This window comes from Lepisosteus platostomus, chromosome 14 (genome assembly GCF_059453375.1).
Source record: "Lepisosteus platostomus isolate fLepPlt1 chromosome 14, fLepPlt1.hap1, whole genome shotgun sequence".
Classification (NCBI taxonomy): domain Eukaryota; kingdom Metazoa; phylum Chordata; class Actinopteri; order Semionotiformes; family Lepisosteidae; genus Lepisosteus; species Lepisosteus platostomus.
In genome coordinates this window covers 37,863,561-37,888,754 of record NC_142624.1, presented here as the reverse complement: position 1 = coordinate 37,888,754, position 25,194 = coordinate 37,863,561, and the positions used below count along the sequence as shown (strand labels likewise).

At 40.3% G+C, this 25,194-nt stretch overlaps 2 protein-coding genes across 38 annotated transcripts in view; both read right to left on the bottom strand.

Moving 5' to 3' along the window:
- Positions 1–3,612: 3,612 nt before the first annotated feature.
- On the bottom strand, positions 3,613–18,852 carry tfcp2l1 (transcription factor CP2-like 1). Its single transcript, XM_088606180.1, has 15 exons — positions 18,681–18,852; positions 16,840–16,991; positions 14,768–14,841; positions 13,033–13,138; positions 12,596–12,702; positions 11,904–12,056; positions 11,506–11,616; positions 10,773–10,870; positions 10,018–10,069; positions 9,814–9,907; positions 9,195–9,285; positions 8,662–8,744; positions 7,227–7,369; positions 6,108–6,159; positions 3,613–5,572 (listed from the first exon to the last, which is right to left on the bottom strand). Exons 1-15 carry the CDS (start codon positions 18,845–18,847, stop codon positions 5,535–5,537), a joined length of 1,521 nt encoding a protein of 506 aa, XP_088462306.1. The 5' UTR covers positions 18,848–18,852; the 3' UTR covers positions 3,613–5,534.
- Positions 18,853–20,536: 1,684 nt separating this feature from the next.
- Positions 20,537–25,194, bottom strand: part of clasp1a (cytoplasmic linker associated protein 1a) — a 98,650-nt gene continuing 93,992 nt past the window's right edge. For all 37 annotated transcript variants that reach the window (XM_088606140.1, XM_088606141.1, XM_088606148.1 and 34 more), the window contains 2 exons: positions 24,998–25,114; positions 20,537–23,259 (listed from right to left, as the gene is read on the bottom strand). In XM_088606140.1, the coding sequence (XP_088462266.1) occupies positions 23,173–23,259; positions 24,998–25,114 (204 nt within the window). In that variant the 3' untranslated portion in view covers positions 20,537–23,172. The remainder of the gene's footprint in view (positions 23,260–24,997; positions 25,115–25,194) is intronic.

The following is a 25,194-nucleotide window of genomic DNA, read 5'->3' as shown; positions in this document are numbered from 1 at the left end:
CCTGATTCGACTCCACAATCTTCCAATTAACGACTCCAGAGTCCCTTAATCACTTTGCTACATTCTTACTCCAGATGGGACACAGGCACCACCACAAGCGTGAGGCCCGCCGGCTGGTACCCGGCATTTAGCAGTGGCTGTTAAGCCGTGGGCTACTCCGAGATATTGCATCCGCAACGCCGGGGGAAAAGGTCAGCCACGACTCGGCCACAGGGCTGAACTCGGAGACGTCCGGCAGCCTGCGAGATGTTGGCGCGGGTGACGGGTCTGTTCAGTGTGGAATTACTAGTCCGAATGAGTGATCGAGTAACAGGGACGTGTGATTTTTATTGTTTCATCTTTAATATGCACTGTATTTCTTTTTTATTTAAACTGAGCTGTGTTTCCGACTCTCTGTCGCTGTGCTTTCCCCTTCTCTGTTTCGAGCGGGGTTTGCGTGCTGACCTGCGCTTCTCCATCCGAGCAGCTGTGGCTGTACCGCCCCACTGTTACCCAGCATGTGTCCTCGGTGTGCTTTTGTCTTTTAAGTAAAGTCAAACCGCTCAAAGGGCGTTTCTTAGAAAGGTGTGTAGGCAGCAGTTGAATGGATTCCAGTCTCTAGGAAAATGCCAGAAGGACATTCTTCACTAAGATTTTAAAGATATAATAAACGATCAGGGCAAGAGGTGGATTACATAGAAGGTTCTCAACATGTCTTTTTTATTTACATGTAAATTCTTTCTGCCCACAGTGTTGAGAGTTATAAACAGTGTCGGGTAATTGCACAATAATAGCACTGCCAAAGGGACCGAGAGCACCGAGTGAAACATTAGAGTACAGGTGGCGATGGTTGTGGTGCACAGTTCTGTTTTACAAAATTTTCCAAGTAAATACTTTATTACCATAAAAAAAAACAGTTGCATGGAGTGTGGTATTCAGCACCAGTGGTGACTGTAGTGGCATCGGTTCCCACCAGTCTTCCACAAGTATGGAATGAAAACACACGAAAGAGAAAACCCGCATATCTGCCTGGAGCCCTGAGCCCAGGGCCTGTAGGTAACAAAGAGCAGGGGAAGCTGACCTCATGCTTATCCAGCTTAATTATTGAGCTCCAAATTGAAAAGACAAACATTTTAAATCATCAGCACTGTAATAAAGAGAAGGTAATTTGAGTGTTGCTTAGTAACAGTAAGGGGAAGCTGAAAGTGTCTTGTCACAAGTGCTGGTAAAAAGGGTTTTCTGATTATCAGAGGGTCACTGTCTCCTTTTCTTGGGCATTTATCCGGGTGAAACTGGATCAGTCTGAACAAGCTGACTCCAGTCTTGGCTAAATTGATGCTTTTCTCCCGCGGACAACACCCCTTACGTCACCTTTTGAGGTTGTGCTTTCTCTGATCATTTTATTCAGATGGATTGTGGTAGCAAGGTCAAAATCCAGGGAAAGATTAAAAGCAGCACGATGTTTGTAATAAACATGGTGGAAGAAGTGCAGTCACAGTATTGCCAAACAATTTCACACGTGGTATGACTCACACTGTTTTGAGAGTAGTTCTGCAGCATACCGTATACAAGTTTCGTCAACAACGTAGTGAACATCACTTACAGCTGACTTCATTTTCTGTGTTTTGTCAGGTGCTTTCCTAAATTTTGTGTCTTTGTATCTTAATACAATAGCAGCCAGCAGCCATATCACGCTGCAACTCACAACTGGCAACCCACTGGAGCTCAGCAGGTGTGAGCCTGGTCAGTACCCGGATGGGAGACCTCCTGGGAAAAACTAAGGTTGCTGCTGGAAGAGGTGTTAGTGGGGCCAGCAGGGGGCGCTCACCCTGTGGTCCATGTGGGTCCTAATGCCCCAGTATAGTGACGGGGACACTATACTGTAAACAGGCACCGTCCTTCGGATGAGATGTGAAACCGAGGTCCTGACTCTCTGTGGTCATTAAAAATCCCAGGGCGTTTCTCGAAAAGAGTAGGGGTGTAACCCCAGTGTCCTGGCCAAATTTCCCATTGGCCCTTACCGATCATGGCCTCCTAATAATCCCCCTCTATGAATTGGCTTCATTACTCTGCTCTCCTCCCCACTGATAGCTGATGTGTGGGGAGCGTTCTGGCGCACTATGGCTGCCGTCGCATCATCCAGGTGGGGCTACAGATTGGTGGTGGTGGTGGAGGGGATCCCCATTACCTGTAAAGCGCTTTGAGTGGAGTGTCCAGAAAAGCGCTATATAAGTGTAAGCAATTCTTATTAATTCTGTATCTCACTATTATCCCATGCTGGTTGGAGCCAGAAACACTCGTTATATATTCATTGAGCCATTCGCTATAGTTGCTCCTCAAAATGTGAAGTTGTCATGGATGTTCACTGGGAGCACCTGGTGGAAGCACGCATATACTGTATATGTAATTTTGTATAGACTTAAACAATTTACAAGCAATCTTCGTGTTCTCCAATCTGTTTCTAATCGCAGTGAGTTTCATGGTGCTTTTCGTGATGAGACAAAGGAGATGGCTTCTGTGGGTGTATTTCCTGTCTTTATGTTCTCATGGAAGCACTTACTAATCCTTCTGTATGAAGGGACCCACCCAACGGGATATGCTTGCTCTTTGCAACATGGAGCTTTTGTTGAAAACAAAATGCATTTTCCCACAACATAAAGGCTTTCGTTTCAGTAAATTGAAACAAAAAGGGGCTCTTTTGAGCATAGAAGACACAGACCCCGGAGTTTCAAATGGAAGCCCATCAACCCATTCATTTTCTACTTGCTTCATCCAATAAAGGGGAGATTTGAAGTCTAATACTCAGAATCTCTGAAAGGTAAGAATTGTCTAAACCCAGCAGAGGGGTGGCACAGATTGCTAAATGCATTGAAAGGGTGCAAAGTAAGGGCTTTTAACTAGTATTACAAGCAATATAGCTGGTGCTGATTCTTTGAGATCATTAATATCCTGAAATCAACAGGTGAGAAATAAACCTGGACAGCAAGCGTCACGTCATTAGGCAGATGTAACTGCTAGGCGGAAATTGATTGTTTTGAATTTATAAGGAGACACCAGTAATAAACTACAAGTCCTCCCTGTTATCATGTTTTAAAAGTAAAGCATGAAAACACGTACAGTATGCTGCCTATGTGTTGGTCACGCCTGATCTGATTTTGCCTGGCACTAATTTGTGAGTGTTCCCTGGAGCTACAGGGCTGTGTTTGCTCTTTTGTGCCATCTGTGAACATTATGATCTGTTGTCAAAGCCATTTATGAAGACAACCTAATTAAGCCATATCTGCACTCTTCTGGTGAAAGTTGAGTTAGCCTCATTTAAAATGACTAAAATGACTGAAATGATTTGTAGCAGAGATTTCTCCTGACCTCTGTACAGTATATACACACGTGTAAATACAGTAACGTCAGAAGGGAACTGCAGTCTCTTCTTGTCCTCAAGGCATCTCCACCCCTGCTGTTGTCACCGTCTATTATATATACAAACACAGCTTTGGTTTTTAGCCCCTTTGGCATTTTCTTGTCATTGGTTCATATTTGAGCTGCAGAAGTTGAATAACCAATGCTAATGCGCTCTCCCACAATGTGGCAGTCCTCAAAGCTGTGCTCTGTTTTTATTGGGATTAATAAAAAAGGTTTGTTTTCTTTGTTACAAAAAAGTACATTTTATTGACTTATTGAGTTGCCCATCACACAGACTAGTAGACACTATATCTTAGATGATTACAATGCAGTGCAAAAATTCTTTTTTGGACATTTCAAAGACAAAAAACTACCTTGAAACTGCTTTTCAGCTACTTCATACACACTGTCTCCCCATACACACAAAGAAAGGTGTTTAATACAAAAAGTCAGACGGTTAACAGAGGTAACAGTAAACTAAGAAATATACAAAGCTGCATGTGAGAAGTCAAGACCTTTCCCTTGGGAATTAAAAACAATATGAGTAGCACCAAACTGATTTAAAATTCAGCATATAAAAAATCATGACACAAAGCTATCAAAATGGTAATCCATAAAATATTTTTTCATATAAAAACATACAAAACATTTCCTTTTTGGTTTACACAGAATGAAAAGCTTAAGAATACCCCGAATGTTTCCAGAGCAGTATGACGTTTCTTCAAGAGACTTAGACAGACCTACTGTAACTGTAACTGATTAATCGGTTTCAGAGAAAAAGAAAATGCATCAAGGTGTTAGAAGGGTAATGTCGTAGTATTGTGGCACTTGTGAAACACACAAGGGGACAGAAGAGAAATACCGATGCATCACTGGCAGAGAGAAAATGAAAAACACAAAGATTCTTCAAACATTATATGGTGATTGTCAGACTCAGAAAATAGCATACAACGTCCTGAGCTCCAGCCTCACTGTCACACTCCCTTGCCCACACCTCACTCTTTCGGCTTTGTTCATATGCTGTATAAAGTTAGTATTTGGCATCAACATTTTCTCATTTCCCATACCATCATGGTGTAACTCTGATATGAAACAAAAATTGTCCATTACTCCCAAGTACACAGACTCGAGTCAAATAAATAATAAAAAAAAGATATTTAGGTTACTTCTTTTTTTAATATGTTTCATAACCTTTAAAGTTTGTCAATACAAAAAAAAAACTTGACATAACCCTGCACCTCGAAGATCCAGTGTAAAAACACCTTCACTTCAGCACCACCAGGTTTCTTAATGTATTCATCCAACTAAAATTAGATTTAATTTAGATAAAAAATATATTTTATCACTCTCTTTTTTTGATGTGGGGCAGCTCATGCTAGTTCTAAGAAAAGAAAAAAGGGGTGTACAATACCTGCCCCAGGGCAAACAGCTCTTCTAAGCACAGGTTCATTTTTTCTTATAACTTCCTTAAAAGATTCTGCGAACTGCCACATGATGTACAGGGTTCCAAGATCTCTCTTTAGCAAAACACTACATGCCGCATGTTTTATAGTAAGGGTTAATGAAGCAATACACCGCCAAAACCAACTGGCATGCAGAGAAATTCCCCAAACCTGGGCCAATGGCACTGCTGCAAATCAAGTTTCTTTTTTTAATGAGGGGTATGAGTAATGCACTATCTCTATCTCAATCTCCTGCTCACTGACAAGCTCTGTTCCACATCCCCTAGGTTAATAAAAACTATCAACGGTTTCATTCGTTGCTTGTCCTTTCAGCACGATCACCACATCATCTCATTTGCTGTTTAATAAGCCAGTATGGCTCGCTACTGGTATTACTAATAACAATACAAAAATATAAAACGAACATTTAAAACTGTTACTCCCAACAATTTTGTGTATGTAAAGTGTAAACTAAAATGGCTGAGGACTTCAAACTGATATTGGCATGTTTTGGTTTTTAGTGGTTGGCGGCAGGATAAAAAGGTAATAGCATATACTGTAGACAGAACAAAAGAAATATTATAAATTAACCATCTGTGGTTTATTCCTTTCACTGTTCTCCGGCACACAGATGCTACGTTTTAATTGGTCTCTGTTAAGATACTGTATGCTGGACTAAAGGAAGCTTGAAGGTCCAAAGAGATGCGTTCGTATTCACTTCAGGATAATATGGTACCCATCATTGTTTTCATCTGAAATGGGATACAAAAATATTTGCAGTATGTTTATTAATAAATACAATTTTTCCATATGTAATCCTAATCTAATTTTAATGACACATGAATCAGAATAGTAGGGCTTAAAAAAGCAATCTCGAAATGTTCCTCATGACTAAATTAAATCCTATCAATTCACAAATCCACTGAGGCCTTACCCAGTGAAGCATTAAGCAGGTGACCCTATAGACTAGCTGGGTGAAGCAAGACATACAAGTTTTGTCTCAGCCTCTCCCATAGCCAGCAGGGCCGGACCTGGGGCCTCCTGCAGAGACAGGAGTGATCTAGGGGTACAGTAGGTGCACAGGAGGAGGAGAGGTGGAAGAGAGATGCAGAAGACCAATACAAGGAAGAGTGCCGGCCTACCCGAGAGATTTATCGTTTTTCAAGAAGTGAAAAGAAATACAAGGTAGAGAAGCAGAGATGATTGTTGGTTGTTGTCACTCCCAACACAGATTGTCCTTCCAAACACATTTTTTCAAATTTAAAAAACGAGGGGAAGAGACGCTACCTTTTATTGTGCCGATTATGAAGCAGGATTCTTCAGTTAAGTTCTGCACCATCTATGGAAAGAAAAGGAAAAAAAAGCAACCGACACATCAGGTCAGTATTTCAATCCTCCCACAACAAAGCACACCCTGGACAGTGCAGTTAATGGGGCTGTTTTTTCTTGTGGTGCAACAGTTGATGCGTGAAGTTCACTTCTCTTCTGCAGTCTTATTTGCACGGCCCATGATTTAAAGTAAAATACGAATTCCTGAAAACAAATAAACTCAAATAAAACCGTATCCTGTCAATCAGTAACCTAAGCACTTCATTAAAGCTACTGACCCAGTTCATTATTAGTTTTTTCAAACAGGGCCACGTGCTGTATCTCAAAAAAACTGCCCTGAATTGGAAATAGGTTTAGCATTCCAGAGTTTAGCTAAAGAACAATTAATGCACCATTTTCCAAGCCATTAATCTTAACATTTGGACTTCAGTGCGTTGGCACAAGTTTGGCTTTCTGGTCAAGCTGATGGGCTGTCATTGCTGTGGTGACTGGCCTCAGGTTTCAGGTAGATTATTGTTAATAGCTTTTTATCACCAGCAAAGACTGTAACAGGATAATCTAGGAACTGGCCGTCAGGGTCAGATTATTGGGCTATTCGGTAAATTAACAAAGGAATGTGCACGACTTTTATATTATTCCCATTCATGCAAACAAAACGTCTGCTGGAAAAGGAATATCTATCCATTGTTGGTTCACAAAGACTAAAAGATCTATTACATCTCTACTACAACGTGCTTCCTTCACAATACATACTAATTGTGTTAACAGACCTCATTTATTTCTATCCATAACTTTAAACTAGTCTTAAAGGGCATCCTTGATTGTCACTAGTTTTAAATAATGTTAACGGTCATAAAGTATAAAAAGAAATCCTATAAATCAATGAACTCTTAAACTGAGCCTCAAAAGTAGACTTTTTAGAGCTTGAAAAAGCCTTTCAGGTACACCTTATTTAACACCTGCAGATCGACTTAACTAAAGAACCCCCCCCCCCCGACTAAGGTGTAAACCACAGGGTTTAGTGATGACAGGTATCCTAACTTTATTTTTCATTTATCAGGAGCTTGTATCCCTTACCTCATCAGACACCAGGACATGAATACCTGCAGGTCCTTGCCTGTAAACCCGTCCAATTTGGTGTGTTAAAATATTGTACAAGCTGGCAATCTTTTCAGCCAGTTCTCCTGCTGTTAACTCTTCCAGGTAGATTGCATGGTATACTATAATAAAGACAAAACATCCTATCAATGACACTCGACAGCAACTATGTAACCTTAAGTAACGCATTCCATAGCCAAATGTCTAAAAGCACTTCAAGCCCCCAACAAAGATAACATCAATAAGTCAGAACATATTTGAAAAGATGAAATAAAAGAAAAAAGCTAGACCATGGTGAAATGTTTTAATAAAATGACAAATTTCCAGTACAGTTGTGTAGAACTTGGTAAGACATAGTCTTTTTATATAAAGAAAGCAGACAGGACACCTGTAACTCTGACAGTGGCTGGTCATTATTTCTGCTGTAGAAAATTTAACAGCTGAACTTCAGAGATGTCTCCAAAGATATCCATTATGAATATGTCATTTTTCCTAACCTGGCATACTGTAAATGATAACAGCAATGTGTGTTTGTGCTCCGTTCAAAGGTATACAAGCTTGGATGTACCTTTACACAGCACAATGACCTGCAGTCTGCTTTTAGAGTTAGAGAGGTGTCCGGAGATCCTTCCGGAAATAAGCATTTCAAAACTACCCTGAACTGACTGCTTGCGTCTCTATACGTTCTGAGTTTCTAATGCGCTTAAAGAGTGAATGTCAGAGTCTGAATGTGTAAAATGCTCCACAAGTTTGCCGTCTGGAGACAAGGATGGCTAGAAAAAGGACTTCAAGGTAAGTCAGGCCTCTGTGATGGGATTTACGGTTTGAGGAGTCCTTAGATATATGCCAGGGGAACCACAGCATGAAACCCTTTGGAAACTAGAGGAACTGGACTAAAATAGGTGAACCATATTCACTATGTTTATTTCTTTTTAGGATACTAGCAGCATAAACCTGAATATATTTTAGAATATATTTAAGACAAAACTATTGGATGCTCCTGGGGAGCAAAACATTACAGTAACTTACTGTAAGCAGTGCTAGGAACACAGAACATACTGTCTTTGTAACAAACAAGTCCCTCAGATTAAGAGAGGGATCCATAATAATTGTTAAGACTCCAAAAAGGGCTGCTGTGTGGAGCAGTGGTCAGGGTTCTGGACTTACAACTGGAAGGATGTGGGTCTGAATTCCAGTTGAGACACTACTGTTGTACTGTTGAGCGCATGGTACATAACTAAGGAAACACAAATCGCTCCAGTAAACGTGAGCTGCTTTGTAATTAATTATGAAGTATGAATATGAAGGTGCTTCTCTATCCATTCTCTATCAGCAGAATGTCACTCTGATGTTTCCAGTTTCCCAGTGCAGTACAGGTGGATGGGGAGGACACAGGAATATCACCAATACCTACCGTCACTGCTCTCAGGTTTGGACTGCTGGTGATTCCTGGTCTGTTCCTGGCACACATACACAGTGAGGCGGGGCTGAATACACCTAGATGGGAAAATGACATTGAAACGATAAAAGAAATTGGAATTGAAAAAAAGATAATAAAGATATTAAAGATCCCCTATATCTTGTGCCTGCAGTGCAGATAGAAGATAAGAAAGGTTACATTCAGCCCATCTGGCCTTTATGGTAGTTAGTAGTTCATTGATCCTAAAGAATCTCATCCTGCTGTCCCTTGAAAGAAGGGTATCGAGTTCTACCACAGGGCTGTGAAACTTGTTCTACACCACCACAAATTCTTGAGTAAAGAAGTGCTTCCTGTTCATGGTTTCAAATTGGTGTACTTTCCACCTGTGTCCTCTATACATATAGTGGTGAACAGCTATTTTTTCTCATTCGCTTCTTGTATGTGAACATTTTAGAACACACATGCTTCACAAAATCCCTGTCCCTTCTTATCTACACTTTTTCAGCACAGATCCAGGTGGGACCTACCTTCCTTTGATTGCATTGAAGAGGCGAATCCCATCAGCCGGCCCACAGATCTGGACAAAGTCTTCCTTTGACATCTTTAGTAAATCGGCACCTGAGATATTTACAGCATCTGATAACCCTTTGTACTAGAAATTCCCGAATGTGTGATCATGAAATGTGAATTTAGCCATGAAAAAACAACAATTTAAATTTTAAAAAAATACAATCTAGGTCTTGAGCCAATGGTTCATGGTAATAATTACAGCGCACTGAATGTGTTTCTCTTTGCTTGATATTTAGTATGTTAAAGTAGTTCAGGGGGGTAGCTGCATCAGCATGCGTAGGCTGCAAAGGAAAAAAGTAATAGGTTTATTCCATGCTGAAAAGAGAAGACAGAAAACACAACGTTTCGGCCGTGGAGCCTTCTTCAGGTGTGAGCCTCTCAGACCCTCAGACCTGAAGAAGGCTCCACGGCGGAAACGTTGTGTTTTCTGTCTTCTCTTTTCAGCACGGAATAAACCTATTTACTTGTTCCTATTTAGAATGTTATTCAGCTTGTGCTACATTGGTCAATGCAACCAGCATTTTTGTGCAAATACATGCAGGTGTAATAAGCAGGTAATATGGATCCCCTGCCTACCTGAGAAGTTAGAGAAGAGCCTGCAGAAAGGGGAAAACCTTTGGCGATGCAGCCATTGCTGTGTGTCTTGGATGGAGGAAGATTGGAGAAGGTGCTACATTGCAAAAAAATAAGAGGCCTTGAAATGAACAGAGCACCAGTGTCTTCAAACACTTTCCTAAAAAATAAAGAGCACGAAATTAACACATCTTTCACAGTACTTACATCAGAGCAGCTGGGAAGAAGCGGGTCCCCCTGTTGGTTTGGAGAGCAGTTTCTAAAATTACACAGAATGGGAAAGAGAAGAACAGGTCAATGAGTAAGTAGCTCCGTACCTACCGATTCAGAGCACTGTCAAGCACAGGGCAGTGCAAACTAGACACCCACTGCTTGGAGCTGCGTCTTGGGACAGAATCACTATTGAGACAGGTAACCAAAGAGTTCTGATGGTTTTATTTTATCCAGTATTGCCAGAGGCACATGAGCACAATTGCAGAGCTCACATCAGAGTCAAAAGAATATATTCCCTCCTTTGCATCTGTGGATTTTTTCAAAAGCCGATCTTTGAAAAGGCACAAAATGCATTTTTGTTTCAGAGCTTTCAACAAGGAAAAAATCTATTCAAAAGGGAAAATGGTAACAGTAACTGTTCTGTACAGTGGTCTTTGTTTCTTCAACTTCTTGTCAGTCACCAGGAGCTTTTTAAAAAATGCTTTAAACCCTGCAGACACATAGAATTCTGCTTTTGGCTTGGCTTCTCCAGGGCTAACACTGAACCTCTAACTTTTTCAGTGTTCACCAGACTCTAGAAAAACACTGCATGCTTTATTGTTTTCGCACACTGAAAACTCCAATGAAGAAGAGACTGTTCAAACTGTCATGTCTCAGCTGTCGAATGTGGCAACAACACAGAAGATGACACGTGATAGAATGGTAGTATTCCTGACACTGAACGTGGAGATTAAAGCTGTGGAACATACCCATCTCCGAGACCAAAGGTGGTTGGAGAACTACTGAAGACCGGGGAGGGGGTGCTGTTAGTGCTGTTGACACAAGGCATGTCAGGCCATGGTGAGCACTAAAGAAAAAAAAAACAGTTTCTTGCACTGGGTGGATTTTTCAGAGGGGAGACCAGTGGTGTGCAAACATCTAAAGCACAACAATAACAAGACGGACACATTCCTCTGTTGCAGTATGATTTCTCAAACACCGAACACTTTAGTTTAGTTTCGCTAAACTGGAAACACCTGATTACGCGACCAGTTAAATAGGCCCCATGAAGACGAGTTGCCTTGCTTTCAGGAGTGCTCACTGACATTGGGCCTTCTTACAGACGGTTGTTTTAGGTTACTGTTTCAGCAGGGCTGATGGGAAGACCTGGGACTGGTAACTAGCTTCAGAAGGAAAAGTAACTCCACTTTGAACTGTCAATCACACAAAACACATTCTCTCTGTCACTTCATCGGCTCATCAGCCACATAGGGCACTGTCCTCAACAATTAACAGCCGGAGGCCTATTCATTTCACTGTGTAATCTACTGTAAATAAGGGGTTGTAACCATGATGCCAAACAGAGGCAGGTAAATTTGTGCCTTACTAGTCAACATAATAATCTCATTTGGTTCAGATCAATGAATGAAATCTTTATTTATTTTACTGCATATGTAATGAAGGTTTCAGGCATCAAAACAGAGATTTGCAGAATTCTCTCACCTCTGTAAGAACAGTTGTTTCGTAAGAAGGCTGATATTTTTCTCTGTCCTGAGGAGTCCTTTTTTCAATTTTTTCTCTATCCGTCTTCTGCTTGCGGTCAGCTCCTTTGGGCTATGTGTAAAGAAGAAAAATGGAACCACATTTCCTTTATGTTTCTGTCAGTCGTGTACAGTTCAGACACTGAGCAAACAAAGTTGCATCAGTTAATGTTAATCAACTAGTCGTCGGTAAGAGATCGCATAAACATTCCCCGAGCTGGACAGTTTCTCCTCACTTTTCATGGACAGGTTTTCAACATTCCCACAGGTATCATCCTCAGGGTAGCATCTAAAGTGCGCAGTAAATTCAATTAGCACACCCCTCAGCAGTTCTGAATGGATGCTGAAGTCTTTGCTCACCTTGAAGACTTTGACCTGACAGCTGGCAGAGTGGATGTGCTCAGTGTATTCTCCGTTCTCGTTCTGTTTGAAAGTATCGATCTGGATACGGAAAGGCACCCCTTTCTCTCCCCCGTGTTTCCGCGGAGTGAACTCCGTGCTGATGCAGTGCACCTGCAATACAACAGTCCCACAAGACACTGTCGGATTTTAACGGCAGTGGGATGTCAGATTCGAAGCATTGAGACAACCCAACACAAGATATCTCGTTTTTTAAATGGAGGTAAATTATCTGGGTCTGGGTCTCTAGGCCAGAGAACGAGCATGGATAATTACTGTGTGTTAAAAATCAGCTACAGCTCAGATGTAGTTAGAAATATTCTTCCATGAGAACCAGAACTGTGCACTGACCTAAAGAAATTGATTTCTTTATTAAAAAGGTAAATTAAATACTTCTACTACATAATGCAGACATTCACAAAGACAAAAGGAGCCCTTTTGATATAAGGTATGAATAAGCACTTCCATTGTCTTAGTGAAAACTGTGTATTGACAGTTTAGTGCATGCAAGAACATACAGTAATTGGTGGCCTATTCCCTTCATTAGAAAACAGTTTGCAGATATGTGATAACCGAGTAATTAAATAACCTGTGTTACTTTTCTTAAATTGTTCATTCTATGAAATGTGTTTCTAGCACGTGTGCTGCTGTACCTGGATATATACAGAGGCACTCTTAGCAGGATCCCATATGAATTCAATGGTGTTCAGCTGAAGTGGATTGGCTCTGGGTTCCATAATCCCAACAGACAGTGGGATATCTAGAAGATGACAATGGCAATCAGTTTATGTTACATCTCACGTTTTAATAAAACCTTACTTGTCCTCCTTTTGAAGTAAAAACCCCTAGTAAACTCGGTTACGTTTCAAAATGCTCCGGATTTGGAGACAGTTTCCATTATTGTTACCACTATTGCCACAGCCAGATGCGTACTCCGTTTGAACTCAATTTCTTTTCCAGCCACCTTGTCACAGCAACAGGAAGTACATGACAGACTTTCGATCAAGCCTGATGGCCCTGGGAGCCCCCGGACTCTGCCGCTCGGGCAGTGGACAGCAGGGGGGCGAGAGTGTCCGGCGCGAGGGCTCACCGATGTCCAGGATCCTGTCGCCCGGCCTGTTCCACCTCCAGCCCTCCAGCTGCTGGTGCTCGGTGTACTGCAGGCGCCGGTCGTGAAACACCACCCGCACGATGCTCTGAAAACAAGGGCAGAGCAGTGAGCCCCTCAGAGCCTCCCCTTCCCGAGACTGCTGCTCCCACTAAACCCACAAAGAGCCGTGACTGCTGCAGCAGCCGAGTCTGCCGACACGGAATATTTCAAGGAAAAAAATATTCCGACAGAAACTCAAAATATCTCTATCTGTAGCATAAAATATGTGTTTGCTGTAGTAAAGAATACTACAGATACCTGTGAATAGACTAAAATGTGTGCGTTTAGACAATGACCAGTGAAATACTACTGTATCTTTATACCGATAGGCACACTCAAGGAACATGCTCAATTCACTGCCCACACATTGCAGTCCACCAGTTTGATAACACACAGTACGGACATGTCTTGAAACAACGTCCTGTGAGAGACAATCTCATCTTTGTGCCTTGTTTAAAATGTCACCTTAGAAGCGGAAAATATGAGCTGAGCCATCTTTAAACATTTTAACCGATTATAAAGGAAAAGAAACCGGATTCTAATAACCTGTTTAATGGTACAGATCAAACATACAGAAATGGAAAATAATTATGAGTGTTAAGGGTATAGTAAAAAAAACAAACCCAAACCAAACTCAATTCAACTAATTGATTTTTTTAATAAATGCACTAGAAATAAAGAGCATGTGAATATGTATACAGTACTAACAACCATGTTTCCTGTTAAGTTTCCAGCATTTACATTCATTCATAGCTGTTCTAAACCTCTTTGGCTTTCAACACTTAATTTAGTCATCTGTTTGCCTAGGTGCCACCTGTTCATGGTGACCTGAGAGTCTGACTGTCTAAACATCACGGGGACAAGCAATATCTTCATAGCCTAGCAACAGAGAATTCCCCAGCAGCTGTGAAGGATGAGACAGAGTAGAGAAAAGAATGTTACAGCCCTACAGGGATGAAAAAGGGTGGAGACTATAATTCAAATGATGTGCAAATCTAAGACCCTCAGTCACAAAAGGAAAAAAAAAAACATTTTGCCTTGCTTCTGCACTAGGATGTCATTGTTTGCGTACAGTATGCTTCTGGGAAGATGCATATTATATATATGAGCACATGCAGCAAAATTACATAATATTATTCTATTCTCTTATTCTTTCTAAGGAACCAAGTTTTACTAGAGCAAATTTTAAGTGGGGTACATAGAGAAGCTCTACTGGGTGCTATTTCTGCTTCAGACATTAGCCGTGAGCATCAGAGATATTGTCTTTTTTTATTCTCCCTCAAAAGACAATAACCCAGTCTCCTGGATTCCGTACGGAAGAAATACACAGAAAAAATACAATGGGTACTTAAAACACTTAAAAAATAAATATTAGGTAAAATAAGTGATGATAATATTAAATCACTGTAATAATAAAATACAATAAATCGTCCTTACTTTTAAATAAATATGGAAAAAATGGTGCAATTGTTATTGGTCAACATTTGTGTATTCCTATGGTATGTCAAATATACAGTATAAAAGGTGTGTTAGCATTTTACCAGCTGAGGGAGTGGTAGCTGTCTCTTATTGTTGAGTGTTAACAAGACACAACTCAATAGAAGTGATAAAAAAGAACTGAATCCAAATCACACAGAGTTAAACAAAACAGACACACACAAAACCTTTAACCTACCTTTACAAATTTGCTGCTTATATCTGTATACTCCACTAGTTTTCTGTTTAGCATACGGATTTCATAGGATTGACCTACATTTTAAGAAATTAAAACAGACCTGATTAAATTTGAGAAATGGACATTTGAAATCATTGGTGAGATCAAATTTCATTGAAGCAAATCACCCTGTGCTGAAGACACGGCTCCCTTTGCTCTCGAGCAGGCAAGAACGAACAGGTGCATCTCGCCTGGATGAGGAGCTTGTCCTGCACCAGCACTTCAGTCTCTTTAATTTTCAAGGACCTTGATTAAAGAAGTAGTGAACCTGAACAGATTTTCTTCTTAATTTCACTTCTTATGTGGTGCATACGTCAATAATTATGTTTGCTTCTTTGTTTAGATATTGCAGTGAACTTTCAAATGCATTAGGCAGGGAAACAAATTAAAAGTATACGCCTTCATAATTATAGTAATAACTATAATAATAATTCATATTAACTATTATTAGTATGCTTTCAAGCCTGCTGGGGTACTTGTGAAATGGTGATTAATTTTCTTGCACACAGCTTTAATGAATACTGCCCAAGGCAAATGATGCCACAGACTTTCTTTAACAGTGAAAAACTAAACAGAAACGAGAGCAGAGTTCACACTTCAGACAATTGCTGCCAATTCTGACTCTAGAGAGCCATAGTCCCGTGGATTTTAATGTTTTGTTAAATATACAGTACAATAGCAGATGCCACAGAATACCAGGAACTAAGAGTTTATGTGGAAAGTTGTGGCTCTGTCCAGGACGAGAGTTCGTTAATCCTTAATCCTGCTACAGCGCGTGACTTGACAAGAAATGAAATAAGCACAAAAGAAAAAGGCACAACTATCCATTTAGTCAGTGGTACTACTCAGGTCTGAGTTTTGCTGTGCAGGAGTAAGGCTTTGGAAAAGAAAACAGGAACAGTTTAAGAAAGCAACTTTCCCAGTTGAATTTTCAGATCTGTAGTTTATGATGGATGGGTATTTTTTTAATTTCTCAAAACCCTGCTTAACAGGAAAGTATGCTTCAGGAAGTAAAATGTTTTCACTTTTAAAATAGCCAAAGCACAGAGATGAACAGTTCATGAACATGGGGGTAAATGTGCACATCTCGCTGATTAAAAAAGGGCTTCTCCAAAAAAAAACATCAGTAAAGTTTGTGAATAATCATTGTTTTTATCATACAAGATGTTAAATCTAAACATGTTTTAATAATTACCTGTATAAATGACAAAACAGAATTGTGTTTGACATTTTTTAATTTTTAATTGTGTCTTAAAAAGTAACAATATTTGTGATATTATTTGTATTCCTGGTGTAGTGCTCTTAATCTAGATTAAACCACAGAGGCGAGACAGCACAACCAGAGCACAACAGGCTTGAAATATTGACACACATTCTCCTGCTTACTGAATATTTTCTGAACCCTGCCTTAGAGGTTAACAATTACTATGTCTGAGCAAAAACATAATAGGTCAACTCTGTGGGGGGAAAAAGGTTTCTATTTTTTCACTGTTTACCTAGTAAAACAGTGAGAGTGGGATAGGAGGAGCTCTTCCCCTTTCAGCACATGAAAGTACTGGTGCAGAAAGGTCAGAAAGGACAATCTATTCAGGTTATTCCGGCTTGCCAAGTACAAGAGACAGCAATCTGAACCCCTTCGGGCCTGGCCCTCACTGCTCATGGCAGAGTGCTGTGTGGTCAGCAGTGTCACCCCTGTGGAAAACAGAGGCTGTGTACACAAGTGAGGTGGTCAAAGACTCCTGTCCTCTGCGTACAGACCTACTCAATAAACTTAAAACTCTGTACTTGTAGCCATTTCTTAAACATACCCAGAGTTCTCAACTGGTGTTGGCTACAAATGCATTTTGGGAGAGACACAGCTTCCACGGAGATAGTGAAGAGCTACGATCTACGATCTTACTGTAGCACACTCGATGTGTCTCAACAGCAAATTCATAAAACTAGGGCTTGGAAAAACCATACTGTACAATCCTGAAAACACCTACTGCCTCCAGGGCTCTGTTTTCTCTCTGGCTGGAAAAGGTCATCATTACCTTGGTTGAGATAAGTGAGCGTCTCATCCTGTAACTTTACAGCCGGGGACGTGGCCGCAGAAAGGATGTATTGGAAAGGTATCATTTTGGAGGCGTTTTCACTGGCGTGCTGATGGTCCTCGTGTTTAAAGATCGGTAACGACAGGACATCACTGAAAAATAAATATTCGCAGCTGGAAGTGAAATAAACAATGAAACCAGAATACATATTTTGCGATCGCGGGGACAAAGAAGCCGCAGATCGAAAACAGTCTTATTCACTACTAATTGTTTAAGCTGCTTTCTCCAAAACAGAGAAAGAGGTTTCAATTTCCGAAAGTTATTCCTTCATCTAGTTTCTTATCTGTCCGTGGTGTCGGAAAATCCTGGAGGCGCATCCCACTCTTTCACTGAGGCAAAGACGGAATGAAAATGGGGAAAGAGAAAATATCACCCATGAACTCTAATTAAAAGAATAACAAAAAAGCCCACGAATGTAAGGTAGGTACACCCCACCACTGGCAGCCCAGAGAAAACAGAACTTTGTACTGTACTTTGAAATAACACTATTGAAAGTCGTTTTACAGCATCTTTCATGTTGTCATGTTGTCAATTATTCGGATGAAATGTTGCTCAAGATCCCAGGCACCACGTTTTCAAGCCTGTCATTATGTGCTTAGGTTGTCCCCTGACCTTGCCATCTAGGATGGTCAAAACCGGAAAGTTAGGTTGACCCTATTTTTTAGAAATCCGCACTACCTTACAATAAACAAAAGCCCGCAAGCAAAAATCTATAAATCTGTAATGAAATGCTCTGGAATTTGGAGGAGATGTTCTGCAAGCGATCTTATTTTTCGTTTTGTTCGGATCCTCCCGAGTCTCATCAACTGGGTCATTTTATTTTCCTTATTTTGTGGAAAAGCCCAAAAACCAAAGAAGTGTATTTGTTATGAACCGACAAAAGTAAATTAAACGGCAGTTTTGGAACAGGGATACGTTAGATGATCTTGTTAGACCTGGTAATAGCAGGTTATTTTTCACTAAAATAAATTAGTTCTTATGATATATTCCGTACTTAAACCCACTTAAACGCTCAAGTGAGTTATTAATGTATCATCAGCAGTTAATTTACGATAGAAATGGAAACGTGCGAGAAGTGCAAGTCTGATTCACTAGGGAGAGGTCAGCATTCATTAATAAAGATTAATTAATTAATCCAGTGGGGCGTAAATACCTTGTGCGCTCGATCATAATAAGTAGATATTAATTACAAGAACGGAAAATGTAACACGATTTTCGCAGCTGACATACGATTCAATTTACAATTGTGAAAACAGTTCACTCATTTTAGGTGTTTTCTGGGTACTAGATGAACGTAAAACACCGATAAAACAAATGAAAACTTGGGTGGCAGTCTTAAAATAGCAAAAGACCCTTTTGAATTAAATCGGCTGCCGAACTGCGTTTTAAAAACACAGTTCAACATACTGTAACTCTCATAAAGCGAGAAATAAAACAGGTTGGGACAAGCGTTCGTCCATTTCTGATAATCACTAACAACCTCAAACGAACTACCCGTGTGTACACTGTACTACAGTACAACTGAGATATAATTCAATCGTTTTACCGACATTAATCTATAGTTTTAGAAGCTATCTTTCGCAAAAAAAAACTGGCACATTTGTGAACAACAACAAATATAAAAATTTCTGTACCATTATTAGAGTAATTAGTACAATTTATCCTGGCTATGAAATCTTAAATAATTCAGTAACTTTAGCCCAATTTATTTTATCATCAACGCGCTTTAAGTGCACATGAACGACCAGCGCTCAGAGCTAAAACGAAAATTGTAATCCTACCGGAGATAGCTGGATGTTGAGTGCTGGTGATAGGGCTCGGGTTGGTTGTGCCAGAACAGCATTTTCTCCAGTGCTAACAACAGAATCCGAAAACAGATACAGAGGATCAACGGCTCTTCAGAAACCACGGGTACCTGTACCTCGAGTCTCTCCAGCAGAGTACTCATCGCTCTTTTATTCCCTTGTTGACGTCTGAGGTTATTAGCATACCTCAGCCTACCTCAGTCAGGATACTGACACACCTCCTGGCAAGGGTGACAGCGCGGGCGCTACAGGTGTGCTCACAAACTTTTTTTTCCTCCTCCAGGTCAGCTTTTCTTGTAGTGAAATGCAGATGGGCGCCAACTGTAGCAAAACGTCCCTTCGCCTTCACCCTGAAACCCTCTGCAAAAATGACTACTGCTGCCTTTTTGTTTTTATTAAAAAGAAACTAGAATTTCAGACTGCAATATGTGCATGGGGTGTTGAAGAATTAAAATACATTCAGCTGCGCTCCTCGTCTTCATTTTCATAAGTATTTGATACATTCAAAACAATAAATATAAACGTTTACAAAATAACATCTAATAAACAAAAATTAAATACAGATATATATCCTCATTGGCCAACCCGTACGCAATGTTGCTATTCCCAATAGAATTGTACATATTTAAAATGTATAAAATACAGTATGGAAAGTAAACACTTGATTGCAATAACCGGTTACAGCAGAAGTTCATCAGCAAGGCGATCTGTTAGAGACTAAGTGGCGGAGTGTTGCAACAGGACCTCAGATTTACAGGACATCTTTTTCCTTTAGGACGAAACCACAAGGTTGCGGACAGCCTTTTAGAACAATTGTTGGGTAACTTACAAAATAAATACTAGCGAGCGCATTAAGACACTTGAAAAAAAAAACCCGTTATCATAGAATTAAAGGTTAATAAGGTGCACAATACAATTGAGAATTGTACTCAAATAGATCATAGCAGTGGGCGCTATACCCCGTATAACCTTTTACCACAGGTTTTCCACAACAATGCAAAGGTGGAAAGCGGCAAGTCAGAGTTTATTGGGTTTAGTTTATATACAGTGTTTTATTCGGAATTCATTTTTTGCACAGTCTGACGGCTTATGTTAAGCGTTTTAACCTTAAAAAAAAAAGTTTGTGTACTGTGCCTGGCGTTCTTGCACTTAATTGTAACATTTTTCTAGTCTGACTCTGAACAGACCTCTCTGTCAAAAAACGGACATTGGATATTCCTTTAGGAAATCAGATTTTAGTCATCCTGAAACTTTGATAACCTGATGTGCTTTCGGGTCCTGGACTCCGCTCCAAGAGGGACATTGGTTTGTGTTCCCAGTCAAACATGAAACCTAGCCGGGGGAAAGTGTGGGCGATGCAGTCTAAAGAGAAAGCACATACAATACAGGGTACCCAGAAACCTTAAGCTGTGCAGGTGTTGTGCTGCAGCCCCACATTTAACAGACTATACGGTGCAAATAAACAGAAAAACGGATTGTTCGCCCCGACCCTTTTAAAAGACTAGTTAAGGTCTCTCTGGACCTCACGCTTTTCATAATGTCCGAGAACAAGCCGCCGTGTCCAAAATTCATAATATCCTTTCACACATCTAAGTCGATACAAGAATGTTGGTTTTGCCGATTTTGTTCAAGCCTGAGCCCGTGACTTCCTTTCGGAACGGGCTGGATCCTCGGATCGATTCCGAGTTTCTTCAGTGTAATCACGTCTGGGTACGGAAAGTTATTTAATAAGAGGTGCACAGCATATTCTGAGATTACATCTCGATAGGCATGCAGACGTTTAGGGGGGAAAAAAAGAAGACCAACACTCGTATAAAAGATGAACAACAAAACATTTTGAAGTTGGTTTATTTCTAGAGCAAACTCAAGTTTATATTTTAGCAAATTCTATCACGTGGATGTTAACAAAAAAACCATGTAATATGTACAGTTGTCATAATACACACAAAATAAAACAAATATATAAATACAGATATGGATATTACATGACAAAAGCCAAAAAAAGTCCATGCGCTGTGAACAGGTTGCTAGGAATACCATCTCTAATGTCTGATGCATCAGCAGATTATACTGACAGTAAAACGCTGTATTCTACAAAAGGCTGGCTACTTACCCTTATACAGTAATTCAATTGATAATTATCTGCAAAGGGCAGAGGGGTTTTATATGACAAAATGGCAAATTACTTATACATGGCCTAAAGCTGTTGGTATGCAATAAAAAAGTATTGTCGGTTATAGTCAAGGCAAGCACACATAGTGTACCTTTAAAAAGCCACATGCCTCAGTATGTTGCACTACATGAAAACTAGAATCATGGGGTGTGTCTATTCATTACACTCTCTCCACAGTCCACTGCTGCAGTCTGTGGAACAACCATTAGCCTTGGATATCCAAATTGTGGTCACAACGCTGATTGATGTCTTTCAAGTCTAATGTTTTTCAGATGGCAATTTTGTCAGCCGAAAAAATTGAATGTGCTTAGATGAAATTAACACTATGCACAGTGCGACTGGAAAGTTAGCAGTGCGTCGTCGCTAAACGTGGTGCCAGTCGCTGGGGGCGTCACGGACACATGCAGGTATATTGGTAACGTGCAAGAAACTGAAGGGCTGTGTAATCGGATCGCCAAGCTACTTGATTGGAAAATTAAAGCACAAAATCTTCAGTTGATCATTTGACATCTGTTTTATTGCAAACAGAAACATACAGTCTTCAGTACTATCTAGGGAGGAGAAACAACAGAGATGCAACAAGTAAGACTTCGCATCTTCTTGAACTAAGGCTGTACACCTATTCCTTTAACAGTCTGTGTAGTGAAACAGTACTTGGAAAGTAATGTAAGGCCAGACGGGGTTTAGTTTTCTTCCCTAAACGCACATGAACATTCAGAGGAGTACTTTGTATTTAGCAGTATGTGTTCTATTCTTAAAGCAGTTACAGAATCATAAAGGGACATTTGAAACTTTAATACTTAAAACTTTAAAACTGACATTGCCTGTCATGAAGTCTGTAAGACACGTACATGAGATGTCTGATAGCTGAACAGTGCTTTGACTTTCAACACATCTAGATAGCTAGAAACTAAAATTGGGCCATTTTGGGATTAGAGTCCTGCCAGATAATGTCCCCATTAACACTGATCAGAAAACATCCACGCTATATGAAAGGTTGCTGAAGTAATTGTTTTCTTTTTTTGATGGTGGTGCAGCATGGTTTTAGTTCTGCTTTTATGTCAAACCCAACCACAGTGCCAAACACTGCAGACTTTCCAGTAAAGCAGGAAACTACCTGCGTTTATTATTTTTGTTCTTTTTCTTATTCATTTGAATTCAGTACACTGCAGAATTTGCTCCAAGTGAAAAATCGAAGTTTAACAACTAAGTTCAGCAAATTACATGAGAAAAGTAAAAACACTGATAAGGATTTTGCTACATCCAGTAGTTTTATCATTTTTTTTTAAGGCTGAGTAATCAGCAGTCCAATTCCTAATACTTTTACCAACAAAGATTCTACAAAACATTCTGACATGTTGATCTAGGCTAGATTGTAAAGAAAATGTAAATGCCTTTACTGGCCTTTATAGCGATCGATAAAAAAATTAAAACAGTTGATCAAGCTTTGGCTCTGTACAACATAAACTAATCTTTTCCCATTTGTAACAAACTAGAACGAGAGCAGTGAAACTGTGGTCCTTAGATGTAAGTTTACCTAAAACCATCATGTTACAAAAAATATAAAATAATATTCTAACACTTATTACAATGCTAATTTTTGGTAGTGTTATTGTATCCAACCATCTCACACTGTTGACTTTGTTTGCTTGGGTCCTGCTGCTTTATCACTGGGCCAGCCAAATGATTTTATATTACTCAATGGGATTCAAGAGTAAGATTAAAATTGTATAATTCTTTTACATAAGTTCTCAGATATGTTTTATTTCTTAGACTGAACTGTTTATCCAAGAACCGCTGTAAATTTGATGAGTGACTGGAATGCTGAAAAGGTAACTCGGGGTCTTTCAGCTCACAATATTTCCAAGGCGTTGCAGAACACTTTTTTGGACGCTTTCTTCAATTTCAGCAAAGTAACATTAGCTGCCAGCTAAATGACTGACAGCGGTAAAAAATGTATCGGAAGCCGACAGGCTTCAACATACAGTGTGACACTCGCGTTTTTCAAATTTCTAAAAATGAACGTTTAAACTATTCACCACTAATTCACACCTCTTTACATTCTTCATTCCTTAAAAAGGGAGAAAACGTGAAACAGAAAAACATAGCTTGAGGTCATTGCGCAAAATAAAAGAAATTGACAGATACTGTAAAGAAGAAAACACTGCTTGCAACAAGCACTTCCATCTAATGATGTAGAAAGGGGTGTGCTGACGAAAACACAGACAGAAGGATTTTGAAAGAGGCACAGCTATTTCCCAATCCGGATGCATGATTCCCTTCAGTTTCCTCCTGCTAACTGTGAGTGGAGACATCTGAGGATGAGCTGCTGTTACTGTTAGTTGTTTGGGCTCTTTTGATGTACAAATTCAACAGCTTCATCTGAAAGAGAAAATATTAAGGTTCACGATAAGTAAAGGGAGGGAATTTGTCAGGAGGAAAAATGTCTTATGCCCCCGTTATTCAAAGGCCAATCAAAATGTCAGAGGAGTGGCAAGGCTGCTGGTTTTAGAATAACCTTGCTCTTGATCACCAGTACCTTCAGGCATTCCAGGTTGCTGCAGAAGCGCTGTTGTGTTGTCACACGAGAGTGAAAATGGCCAGCAAAAGGAAAGACCTTTGTAGAAATTGCTCAGAAGCACGCAGGCCTTAATTATCAATCGTAGACACATAATCCATCAGGTGAGAGAAGAGCCTTACTATTCTATAGCTTGTGAACACACCCAAAATCACTGACAAATAATAGAAAACAGGCTTTAAGTTCTCCAAACTTAAAAAAGACCATATTCCAGGAACAGAAGATTCAGGATGTTTCACTGTCAAACGTTAACTGCAGATCTGCACCTAGTTTGAAATACAGCTGAGTTACACCCATCTATTATATTATAAAAGTACATAGTTCACATCACCCGGTCAAACTGATTTATTGGTACAGGGCAGTTCGACTCCCAGGCCAGACAGGAGGACCCAGTAAAGTGGCTGGACAGGTCATGTTCAGTATCCAGACATACATACTGTACACATACACTCATGGAGAGCAAGCTGGGGTATGCGAGAAGACAAATTCCTAATGCAAGAAATTGTAAATGGACAATAAAGTGCTCTCTCTTATCTTATACACATACACACACACAACCTGCGACACAGGTGGATACACACAAAGGTACAGTATGTGCATGCACACTGCAAAACACACCGTTGGGCAGAAAAAAAAAAGCATGGAATCTAAAGATCAGTTCCAAGGATAACACCCAGTGAAATGAGTAATGAGCTATACCACTAATTTAAATTCTTAGAAAGCTGAAGAGAGCGTGTGCTGGTGTCATATTTCTCGCTTCTCCTGGCGGGGAGCCCTTACAACACTATGCCCTACCCTGTGACTACGCCCTGCAAGCCGATACACGCCAATCAAATTAACCAGGTCACCGAGTGCAGGGAGAAGGGCCTCAGATTTGGATATTTCACCGCTCTAAAATGTCAGAAGTGTCTTATAGGGGGAGAAACCCCTAATTAATTACAAAATCAATTTCTTTTTTGAGGTATGAAGGTTTATCAGGGTAAAATGTTCAGGCAATGTCACGCTACTAGCACGTCACTTATTTAAGGAATTATAGTTTATCGCTCAGTGTTTGCACATGGGTCTAAAACAGGCTTAATTCAGTCGAAGAGCTGACAGGACTGATGGCAACAGGCATTTCTGTAGTTATGCAACCCAGAGCCGGGCTGAGGATGAGAGTGTTTAGTGAGTCACGCTCAAGGCTCCACGACAGGGATGTTATGCTATGAGATTGTGGTACAGGTGCAGGCTTTTTTAAAACGTCCTTCAATGCGCAGCAGAACACACAGAAGCCGAACTTCCTTTGCCTTCTCTGGCGATTTTATACCTCAGTGAATGTAGTTCCGCCTAAATAAGTTTGGTTGTTCTTCCAGTTTAAGATGAGCGTTGTTCTGCGAGACTGGCAGAAAATGAGCACATTTTAGGTGTGCAGACAAGAGCTACGCAGCTTTCCCTCCATGTTGTGCAAAAAGCCATGGCTAGGTCTCTAAATGACACCTCCCCCCCCGGCTTATGTAAGTTAAAGGGTACATATCAGTGTAAAACTCAAAACGCCACACATACCTTGCTTCCTGTAAGTTGTGCGAGGTGTGGTTTCAAATCCTCGCCAATGACGGAGTAGATGGCGACGAGACAGAAGACACTGGCCTTGCGAACACTGCTCTCAGTGTTGTCATAGCCCTGCAACAGGACAACAGGACAACAGGCCACCTGTAAGACCTCTCCAGAGAATGACTTATTTGACACGCAAACTCGTGAAG